The 11,142-nt window shown below is 47.1% G+C and overlaps 1 protein-coding gene and 1 long non-coding RNA gene across 2 annotated transcripts; one reads left to right on the top strand and one right to left on the bottom strand.

Moving 5' to 3' along the window:
• The first annotated feature begins 475 nt into the window (after positions 1–475).
• On the top strand, positions 476–7,565 carry tmod4 (tropomodulin 4 (muscle)). The gene is made up of 9 exons (XM_041243041.1): positions 476–730; positions 1,183–1,339; positions 2,169–2,291; positions 3,297–3,386; positions 3,995–4,125; positions 4,739–4,846; positions 5,711–5,854; positions 6,618–6,762; positions 7,285–7,565. Exons 1-9 carry the CDS (start codon positions 617–619, stop codon positions 7,305–7,307), a joined length of 1,035 nt encoding a protein of 344 aa, XP_041098975.1. The 5' UTR covers positions 476–616; the 3' UTR covers positions 7,308–7,565.
• Positions 7,566–8,361: 796 nt separating this feature from the next.
• On the bottom strand, positions 8,362–11,105 carry LOC121309875. The gene is made up of 3 exons (XR_005948709.1): positions 10,764–11,105; positions 10,263–10,383; positions 8,362–9,533 (listed from the first exon to the last, which is right to left on the bottom strand). It is a non-coding gene; the product is annotated as an uncharacterized LOC121309875 (long non-coding RNA).
• Positions 11,106–11,142: the final 37 nt, after the last annotated feature.

The following is an 11,142-nucleotide window of genomic DNA, read 5'->3' as shown; positions in this document are numbered from 1 at the left end:
GTTCATGGTGCTAGACTGTGCTTTGCAATTTATTGGATAAAGCAAGGGCTGAGCTGCAGTGTGGAAGGCAGTGGGGTTTGAGGAGCTCAGTGGTTAGATAAAGAAAGCGCTGGGCTGCAGTGTGGAAGGCAGTGGGGTTTGAGGAGCTCAGTGGTTAGATAAAGAAAGCGCTGGGCTGCAGTGTGGAAGGCAGTGGGGTTTGAGGAGCTCAGTGGTTAGATAAAGAAAGCGCTGGGCTGCAGTGTGGAAGGCAGTGGGTTTGAGGAGCTCAGTGGTTAGATAAAGAAAGCGCTGGGCTGCAGTGTGGAAGGCAGTGAGGTTTGAGGAGCTCAGTGGTTAGATAAAAAAGCACTGGGCTGCAGTGTTGAAGGCAGTGGGGTTTGAGGAGCTCAGTGGTTAGATAAAGAAAGCGCTGGGCTGCAGTGTGGAAGGCAGTGGGGTTTGAGGAGCTCAGTGGTTATATAAAGAAAGCGCTGGGCTGCAGTGTGGGTTGAAGTGGCTGTCCCTGAATTAATCAACGTCCTCCTGTCTCTCTCCTGTGCAGGCGAGGTCTCTGTTTTGCCCAGCGAGGGAGCTTTGTTTCTGGGGTAGCGCTAAGTGACAGTCAGGCTGCAGGATGCAGAAGAATAAGGAGAAGTACAGAGACATCGACGAGGATGCCATCCTGAAGGGAATGAGCCCAGAGGAGCTGGAGCAGCTGGAGTGCGAGCTGCAGGAGATGGATCCCGAGGTGTGTGGAACGTGTGCGCGGCTCCTGCACAGAGGCCTGGGTTCAATTCCCATTGCAACTGCTCTGCTCCTAATTACAGTTAGGATGACGCTGAGACTGCAGCTCAACCTTCACCCTACTGTGCATTTGTGATTGGAATTGGAATTATAGCATAGAATCGATTTTATATTTTAAAAAGTTATGTTTGTTAATATGCTTTACTGTACAACTATGTGCTTTACAGTGCTTCTCTATACTTTACCACACCTCTCTGTGCTTTACAATGCTTCCCTATGCTTTACCAGACCTCTCTGTGCTTTACAATGCTTCCCTGTGCTTTACCAGACCTCTCTGTGCTTTACAATGCTTCCATGTGCTTTACCAGACCTCTCTGTGCTTTACAATGACAGGCTTTTACTAAAAGGAAACTTTGATAAAGGGCGCGTTTCAGTCTGATCCTCGTCCCATTGCAGAATGCCATGCTACCCGCGGGCATGCGCCAACGCGACCAGACCAAGAAGAACCCGACCGGCCCGTTTAACCGGGATGCTCTGCTGGGTCACCTGGAGAAGCAGGCGCTGGAGCTGGCGGACCGAGAGGACCCGGTGCCCTTCACCAAGGAGAAGAAAGGTAGCGTTTTCAATCCGCAGCAGGGTCTGTCGTTACACCCCATCGCACTGGGAACCAGGCAGACCCACCTTCTCATCAATTGCCGATCGCAGTGGGAATTGAAACTCGGCCGCGCCTGCGTAATTTGCATTTGTAATTACCGCGTAATTGTAATTGAACACAAATACAATTGCAATTAAAATTCCAGCAAGCAATTCTGCTGCCTGCGATAAAGACGTTGAACGATCGTGCCGTTTTTTTTTTATTATTATTTTAAATTGTAGCCATATTTTTATATAGTTTGATTTGAGGGCGACTTTTTTTTATCACGACAGATCGCGAATCGCGTTTATCGCACAAAAACAAAACACATATAAACAATAGCCTTTTTGTGTGTGTGTGTGTGTGTTTTTCTAGCCGATGCGTTTTTGCTCTTGCTTGCTTTTTAAAAGGAGAATTCACTTCTCGTTGCAAGTCTAATTTTAGCAGGGTATGCGTAATAAGGACGTTGTCATGACTTTTTTTCGGCAGGTCTGAAATTCATCACGGTCCTGATTTATATTTGGCACGAACCTCACAAAGAAAAGAGAGAGATGTCATTTATTTGTAACGTGCCTCTTTATTAAATCTCCCAGCTCCGCGGTAATTATTTCAAGATGTTTGGCACGGCGCGCCGGCTTCAGATCAGGTGCAGAAAGTCCAGCGGAGCTGGGAACATTCATTACCGTGGGGCGGTCAAACGCCATGCTAGACTTCAACACACGCAGTTCAGAACTGGTTATTGCATGGAGTTTGTGCTTGTCTTGAATGTTTGAATCGGTATTCCCTGCTCCCTGCTCCCTGCTCCCAGGAAAGGCGTTCGTCCCGAAGCAGGCGAAGAGGGAGATCCCGCAGGAGGAGCAGATCACGCTGGAGCCCGAGCTGGAGGAGGCTCTGAAGAACGCCAGCGACGCGGAGATGTGTGACATTGCAGGTGCTGAACACACACACACACACACACACACACACACAGACTACCCCCCCCCTCCACATACACACACACAAAGACTTGTGACTACCCCCCCCCCCCCCCCCCCACCCCCCCACACCCCTAAACTCACACACACACACACACACACACAGACACATACCACTATACACACCCAGACATGCACTGACACACACTCACACACACACACTCTCTACAGAGCTCTGGGGTCTCCAATTCCCTCAGCTCAGCAGCGTGTTAAAACCACCTGGCCCAGAGCCTAGAGTCTAATCCCAGCCTTTTGGGTTCATTCAGTGGAGGAGTTTAGATACTTCAATGGAACATGAACCGTGCAGCCGGTCCCACGGCTGCTGGAGTCCCACACGCACAAGGGGAGCTCAGGAACGAGAAGAGGCCGTTCGACCCTCTTCCCTCCCCAGTATCGAAATGCTCCAGGCTTCCTTGCAGTGGTGGAAAGGAGGTTAGCCCACGGAGGATGCGAAACTGTATGCCCTAATACAGAACGCGTATAAAAGATAGGGTATAAATAGACTGCAGTACCAGGGTCTGAGCACTAGAGGGTACCAGCCTGCAGAAATCAAGCGCCTCAGGGCAGCCGACGCCAGCACTTCAACGAGGCTTCACGGGTCTACATTACAATCGAGCCCTCACTAACTTAATTAGACCCTTAATTAAACTGATCGTTTGCTTAATTAGCCCTTTTTAATTGTTTATGAGCTCTCGAACAGTTGCAGAGTTCAAGTCAGCCGGAACATTTCAGACGTGACTTGAATTCTGCAACTGTTTAAGAGCTGATAAACAATTAAAAACGGTCTAATTCAGCGAACGGTCGGTTCAGTTCAGGGTCTAGTTCAGTGATCGAGGGCTCAGTTTGAATGAAAACCAGCAACCACAGCAAGGGGGGTCCCCCGGGTACCGGGGCTGGGGAAAGCCGCTGGTATAAAGCGTTGTGCGCTTCAGACTGTGTCTCTTCCTTCGTTGTTTTTCCAGCTATTTTGGGGATGTACACCCTAATGAGTAACAAGCAGTACTACGATGCGATCACCAGCGGAAACATCGTCAACACAGAGGGGATCAACAGTGAGTAGAGCGAGGAACTGCACAGCAAACTGTGTAATACAGCACAGTGAGGCGGGGTAAAGCACAGAGAGGTCTGGTAAAGCACAGGGAAGCATTGTAAAGCACAGAGAGGTCTGGTAAAGCACAGGGAAGCATTGTAAAGCACAGAGAGGTCTGGTAAAGCACAGGGAAGCATTGTAAAGCACAGAGAGGTCTGGTAAAGCATAGGGAAGCATTGTAAAGCACAGAGAGGTCTGGTAAAGCACAGGGAAGCATTGTAAAGCACAGAGAGGTCTGGTAAAGCACAGGGAAGCATTGTAAAGCACAGAGAGGTACAGTAAAGCACAGGGAAGCATTGTAAAGCAGAGAGGTCTGGTAAAGCACAGGGAAGCATTGTAAAGCACAGAGAGGTCTGGTAAAGCACAGGGAAGCATTGTAAAGCACAGAGAGGTCTGGTAAAGCATAGGGAAGCATTGTAAAGCACAGACAGGCATTGTAAAGCACAGGGAAGCATTGTAAAGGTATGGTAGGAGCCTTATTTCCATCTCTGGGAGTAAATACTTTTACCCGTGTAATCCCGTGTATTGAAATAGATCGGGGTTTTTTCTTTTTTTTTTTTTTTTAAACAGGCGTTGTTAAACCTGACGCGTACAAGTTGTACCCCGATGAACCCCCGAACCCCACCAACGTGGAAGAGAGCTTGAAGCAAATCCAAGACGACGACAGCAGCCTGACAGACGTCAACCTGAACAACATCAAGGTGAGCAAAATACCACCGTACACACACACACACACACACACACCCAGCGTCTCTGGGAAACGGAGGCTGGAACCTGCCTCCTCTGAAACATGCTCATTTTCCACACTGCGGCTCCACAGCGAGGCCACCATAGTGCCGGAGGACAACACAGATCACATGGCTCACAATAACCTGCAGAGACTGCTCTGAAACACGCTTGCCTAACGACCTTGGACGGAGTGCCCGGCGAATCCTGTCATTTTTCACACTGCGGAGGACAGCGAGGCCACCATAGTGCCGGAGGACAACACAGATCTGAATGGCTCCACTGCAGACCCGCAGGCCTCAGAGGGCGCTGGTGAACCGCTGCCCCTGCCGACCCCAGCCCTGCGATCTCCAGGCTGTAGGGCTCATCCTGTGCTCCGCGCGGAGCGCCTTTACTGGAAGCGCCGCTCGGGAACCCTCGGTTAGAGAGTTTTTAATCTCGTCTCACCGATGGGGGAGGGGGGGGGGGCAGAATCCTTCAAAATAAAAAAATAAAGTTTGGTTCAAGTTTTGTTTTGCCGGTAATAAGTGGGCTGTGCAGTAGATGGCGCTAGTGCTTACTGCTAGTGTGTCTCTGTCTGCTCCCCAGGACATTCCCATCCCCACGCTAAAGGACATCTTTGAGGCCATGAAGAATAACACATCTGTGAAGTCCCTGAGTATCGCTGCCACTCGCAGCAACGACCCTGTAGCACACGTGAGTAAACAAACTTCTTCTCCCCTTTGAGAATTCAACTGATCCCTGTTGCTGTGATCCTAACTGACAGCATCCTAGTTCATATTGTATTCTAGCAGTGTTATTATACACGGCATCCTAGTTCATATTGTATTCTAGCAGTGTTATTATTATACACGGCATCCTAGTTCATATTGTATTCTAGCAGTGTTATTATTATACACGGCATCCTAGTTCATATTGTATTCTAGCAGTGTTATTATTATACACGGCATCCTAGTTCATATTGGATTCTAGCAGTGTTATTATTATACACGGCATCCTAGTTCATATTGTAGTGTTTCTAGCAGTGTTATTATTATACACGGCATCCTAGTTCATATTGGATTCTAGCAGTGTTATTATTATACACGGCATCCTAGTTCATATTGTATTCTAGCAGTGTTATTATTATACACGGCATCCTAGTTCATATTGTATTCTAGCAGGGTTATTATTATACACGGCATCCTAGTTCATATTGTATTCTAGCAGTGTTATTATTATACACGGCATCCTAGTTCATATTGTATTCTAGCAGTGTTATTATTATACACGGCATCCTAGTTCATATTGTATTCTAGCAGTGTTATTATTATACACGGCATCCTAGTTCATATTGGATTCTAGCAGGGTTATTATTATACACGGCATCCTAGTTCATATTGGATTCTAGCAGGGTTATTATTATACACGGCATCCTAGTTCATATTGGATTCTAGCAGGGTTATTATTATACACGGCCTCCTAGTTCATATTGGATTCTAGCAGTGTTATTATTATACACGGCATCCTAGTTCATATTGTATGGGCTCTCTTGGAACGTGGACTGTGCTTTTATTCCAGGCTGCAGCAGAGATGTTGAGAGAAAACAAATACCTCCAGAGTCTTAATATCGAGTCCAACTTCATAACTGGGGAGGGAATAGCAGCCATCGTCAGCGCACTGAAGGAGAACACCACCCTGACAGAAATCAAGATCGACAACCAGGTACAGCCGGAACCTATTGACTCGGTCGGTGAGGAGGGGAGGGTTTCACTGTTACACTGCTGCACTGGAGCATTATGGGACATGTGGTTTTTATATATATTTATAAAGAAGAAAGTGCGTGTGTCTGTGTTGCTTTATGCATTCGGACCCCGCTAGAGACAGTGCAGCCAAACTCTGCCCGGCCTCCTCTTTCATCCAGGGGAAGGGCGAGGGTGGTGTTTGGAAGCAAAATTTTGACCCTAGTGGGGTACTTTATTTAGTAACCTCTGGAAGAAACTCTTGTGCTTGTAATTCATCTATAAACACGCTGTACATTTAGATGAACTCTGTTTTTATTTATTTTTTCTATAGCTTGTCTACATTAAAACGCGTAGGCAGTAAATCTTCAGAACAATATTGTTAAGCCAGTCAAGAAACCTTTTCATAAAACCACACAGCACCTGAGAAAAACGGCTGCATACAAATCAAGGCTTTTATCAGATCATAGTGAAATGCAATCCGAAATGCATGCAGGAAAATGGAAAATACATTCTGTGTTCACCATTAAGAGAACGGCAGACTCGTTTCACGCTTGATTTGACCAAGCGACTCCAATGTGTGCCCCGCCACCCCCGGATGTATTATAAAACTACAGCACCCACAATGCTTCTCTGCTGTTGCCTTGCATCCCAGTGCAGCATGAGGGGCAAAGCATCATGGGAGCTGGAGTTCTTTTTTGACTGCTCCAGGACTGATATTATCTCCCCCTCCCTTTTTCTCACAGCGGCAGATGCTCGGGGACTCTGTGGAAATGGAGATCGCTGACATGCTGGAAAAAAACACGTCCATCATTAAGATTGGGTATCATTTCACTCAGCAAGGGCCGCGCGCTAGAGCTGCCATCGCCATCACCAGGAACAGCGACCTCCGTGAGTGTGCCAACGTGGCGTTACAATTCATCAATGCCCTTTGTAATCCCCCACCCGAGGGTCTCCCCTGGTAAAGGCACGGCCGCGTGGTGTGCAGGGGGGAGTCACACAGTCAGGGGAGCGCAGGGGTCCCCGAGGGTCTCCCCTGGTAAAGGCACGGCCACGTGGTGTGCAGGGGGGAGTCACAGTCAGGGGAGCGCAGGGGCCCCCGAGGGTCTCCCCTGGTAAAGGCACGGCCACGTGGTGTGCAGGGGGGAGTCACAGTCAGGGGAGCGCAGGGGCCCCCGAGGGTCTCCCCTGGTAAAGGCACGGCCACGTGGTGTGCAGGGGGGAGTCAGAGTCCAGGGGTGACATTCTAAATTTGGGTGAAAAACAAGGGTAAAATAACTGGCCTCTCCTAAATACATTTAAAAACCATGTAGCAGGACATTTAAACTAGAAAAAGTCTCTGTGTTCTTACTGGTTTGAAACAGATTACAAGCATTTTGTAATAATTTTTTTTTTTTTTTTTTTATATTTCAGTCCGTCAAAAGAGAGTGGGGTGATCTGCCAAGTGGCATTCAATGGACGATGTACCCCCTTCACCCCCCCCCCCCCTTTATGAAAAGCACAGTGGACTCACTGGATGTGTAGCTTTTAACAAGCGTCTTGAAATGGCAACGAAATATCACAGCCATCCTCACTCGCATATTCTTCTGCTTCGATCACTTTGCTTCAGTAAAAAAACACAAACCTCTTCTCTCTAAGTACCCCACATACTGTAGATGCCACTTATTAACAACCTCTCAGCTCCCAGCAAAAAGCTGCCAATAATCTAAAAGAAACCTGCTTACTGATCACGATACTGAAGCTGGTAAGAGTTTGGGTCCTGGGTGAAACTCTGGCAAACACAGCCACAAGGTGCTTGCACCATCCATCCCCCTATAGAATGAACTCCCTCAGCTTCATAGAGGCCAGTGAAAGCTGCTGAATAATGTTCCCTTGTTAACATATTGAATTGCACCCCCTCTATATAGAATGAACTCCCTCAGCTTCATAGAGTCCAGTGAAAGCTGCTGAATAATGTTCCCTTGTTCTCATATTGAATTGCACCCCCTCTATATAGAATGAACTCCCTCAGCTTCATAGAGTCCAGTGAAAGCTGCTGAATAATGTTCCCTTGTTCTCATATTGAATTGCACCCCCTCTATATAGAATGAACTCCCTCAGCTTCATAGAGTCCAGTGAATGCTGCTGAATAATGTTCCCTTGTTCTCATATTGAATTCCACACCGCTTTCTAGTTTTCCTGTATATTTAACTGACAAATGTGGCATTTGGAAATCTAACATGAAATACTGTACTGATATTACGGCTTCCTTCTGGTAGACTTTTTGCGATTGATCACTTTGTAGTTTCTCTGATTACACAATGTTAAATAACATTATAATTAAGTTCATAGTTTATGTCTCAATCCTAAAATTCTAGGTGATGCAAAGCTTTTGGGTACAGCTTTTAACCAGCAGTTGCAGATTCAACAGTATTCAAGACGCCTTAAAATCACGCCAGCAAACGCTACAACACTGCCAAGGGCAAAGAAAATAAAAAAACAACACAAATGTAAATAATAAACAATTCTTTTTTCTTGCTCGTTGTGTCTCCTCAATGTTTGTGCGATTCGTTTATCTATTTTTTTAAACGTGTTTAACCAGGAGAGTTATTCGTCGAGAACGACGCACTGTCCTCAGGAGAGAAGTAAAACAAAGCGATCGTGTGAAAAGATTAACAAAACCCACAGCGATCCAATGCTGGACGCACAGCGCACGCTTTTTAAAATCGCGGGTGGACACTGAAAATTTTGCCGGGCTGAACCTGCCCGTTCGCAGCCAGACGTTTCATTTGAAGGCTGGAATTTCTAGGGAGAAGTCCCCCCCCCCCCACCCCCTGGCTGTGGATTGATCCCTCCACCTGGTTCCAGGACTGTGCCCTCTGCTCTGGGTTTATTAATACCAAGGAGAAGATGAGGCGGTCAGCGGGCGAAACTGATCCAGCCTGGAATCAGGTTACAAGCCTCTCAAAATACTCGCTGCGGAGGACGGGAGGAGCAGAGAGCTTAGGAGACAACAGCTGCAAGCCTTCAGAACAGGGGTCGTCTGGCCAATCAATCGCGGCTCTGAACGACCACTCTGCTCCAGGAGGTGAAACGGAGATCGCAAGCAACTCCACCGTCTGGACGGAGTTTTGATTTAATTTGGTTAAAACAGGGTATGGGACAGTCTGCTTTGGGCACCCCCTGGTTTAGGAAGGGACCCCCACCTTTTGATTTCATCCGGCAGAGCCCCTTTGAAAACCCGACCACGGGTGAGATTTAGGCAGGAAACGTTACTAGGGAAAGCTAGAGTCATCCAGGAGGTCACATTGCTTTGAACATTTTAACAGCTCAGCCTGACAATTTATAACCCTATCCCAGTTTATCTAGAGAGGTTATAAAAGCACATCTCCCATGAGGTATAAAAACACCAGCGAGAGACGACGGTTAAGAAGGCAGACGGTATTCAGTTCCACCATCTAGAGAATTAAAAAAAAAACACAAAATCGAACTGCTGCTCAAAAACAACATTTGAAATCCAAAAAGTTTCCTGCAGGAGAGGACGTCAGCGAGGATGGGAACCCGCCTCCTGCCAAATCCGTCGAGGGCTTCAGGAAGCAGGGAGGGGTGTCTCTTCATCAGAGTCGAATTCCACGCCCTCATCCTTCACCCAGTCCCCTCCCCGATCCTGAATCCAGCCAGAGCTGAGGGTGCAAGTTTAAAAAACAAAAATTAATAATTATAAGATAAAGGATGGGATGAACATTATAAAAGGATGCGACTGTTTCAAATCTCAACGTGCATTTATCAGTTCCAAACACCCACTTTGCATTCTGCATTGAACGTTATTGTCTAGAGACAATGTTGCTTAACAGAGACAGGCGATTGATGAGATGAGCTGAGCCCCTGGAGAGACAGCCTGAGACGGGACAGCGATGGTCCCGCTGATCTGGAGGGATTGGGAGCTTCTCTGTCTGTGTCGCCTCTATGTCTGGTATTTCCAGTCGCTCAGAGACTACGTGACTACAGTTTGTTTCTGTTATCTTACTGATAGAAATGTTTCAGCCAGTATTGATGACCACACATTTCTGCACCAGCTTTACATCTCTAATGAATTGTATGATCATGACTTTAAAAAAATGTTCCTCCTATAAAAAGGACGGCTGACGCAGACAGCGCTGACAAAGTAGAGACGGCTAGCAGAGCCTCGCTGAACACTACTGACATCTGTTGGGCAGAAGCGGAACTGCAGCCGAATTCAAAAACCGTCAAAGCCCTGGATGGCCACATCACCAGGATAATAATCCAATTTTCAAAACTGCTTGAAACGATGCAAAACTGACTGACCATGTACAAACAGAACTTATGAAAGTACTGCAGATGGAGGAAATAAATAAGACCTATTTTCTGATTTCCTCGGCGGAAGGTTTTACCTCTTCAGCTTGAGGTAGTGCTCCAGCTCTCTGCGCCGCTCCACTGCCCCGGGATCCGGTTCTGTAGGACCAGCGGGCTGGGTCTTCTTCTTTTTCCCCTTGTCCTTTTTGCTGTTGTGATCTGTGCGGACGGCATTAAAACAGAACAAGAAAAAAATAAATAAAAGATTCGAAGGGTTAACGATCAATGCAACTTTGAAGACTGTTTGATACGTTTTAACCCACAACATAATAAAAGAGAAACCATTTTCTGTGGCTTGTTAAAAACATGAATTAAGGATTTATTATTATTAAATTCAAATTTTAAATAGATTCCAGTTTAGAGACGCTCATTTTAACAGAACGCTACCCGTTTCAATTCTGATCACCGACGTGTCGGAATTGATTCAAAGAGAATTGATTTTATAAAGGGAACTGGAATTAACACACAGGATTCGACCCTCTGAACACAAACGCATTGAGGCAAGCTCCAGCCGAGCAGACGTCTCTGCTGCCGTGTACCCGATTGGCTACCGCCGTGTCCAGGAAGTGATGTCACCGCCGCCGCGTCCACGGTGCAGGTCCCCTCTGTCGTTGGCTGTGGTTTGTGGTTCCAAGCAGAGGGTCCGCAGTCACCTGTGGGAAGAGCGTTTGAAAACCTGCAACGTAAAAATGAACTCGATGAAGGCGGCCGCACAGCGCCTGGCGTTTAGCAGTCTGCAGACAAGCCCAGAGCAAGTTCAGCTAAAGCAAGAAAAATCTGTTTGAGCGCTTTTCACTGGGAGCCGGTTTAACTGACTCGCAAACAGCGTCTTCAGGTGCTGCCGCTGTTGTGAGATGCTCGTTTTAACAGAGCGCCGCTCCGCTGCAGTTCTGATCAGCGATGGCTTTTCGGGATTAA

The sequence above is a fragment of the Polyodon spathula genome, unplaced genomic scaffold (genome assembly GCF_017654505.1).
Source record: "Polyodon spathula isolate WHYD16114869_AA unplaced genomic scaffold, ASM1765450v1 scaffolds_1562, whole genome shotgun sequence".
Taxonomy (NCBI): Eukaryota; Metazoa; Chordata; class Actinopteri; order Acipenseriformes; family Polyodontidae; genus Polyodon; species Polyodon spathula.
This window is presented reverse-complemented; position numbering and strand designations above follow the sequence as displayed.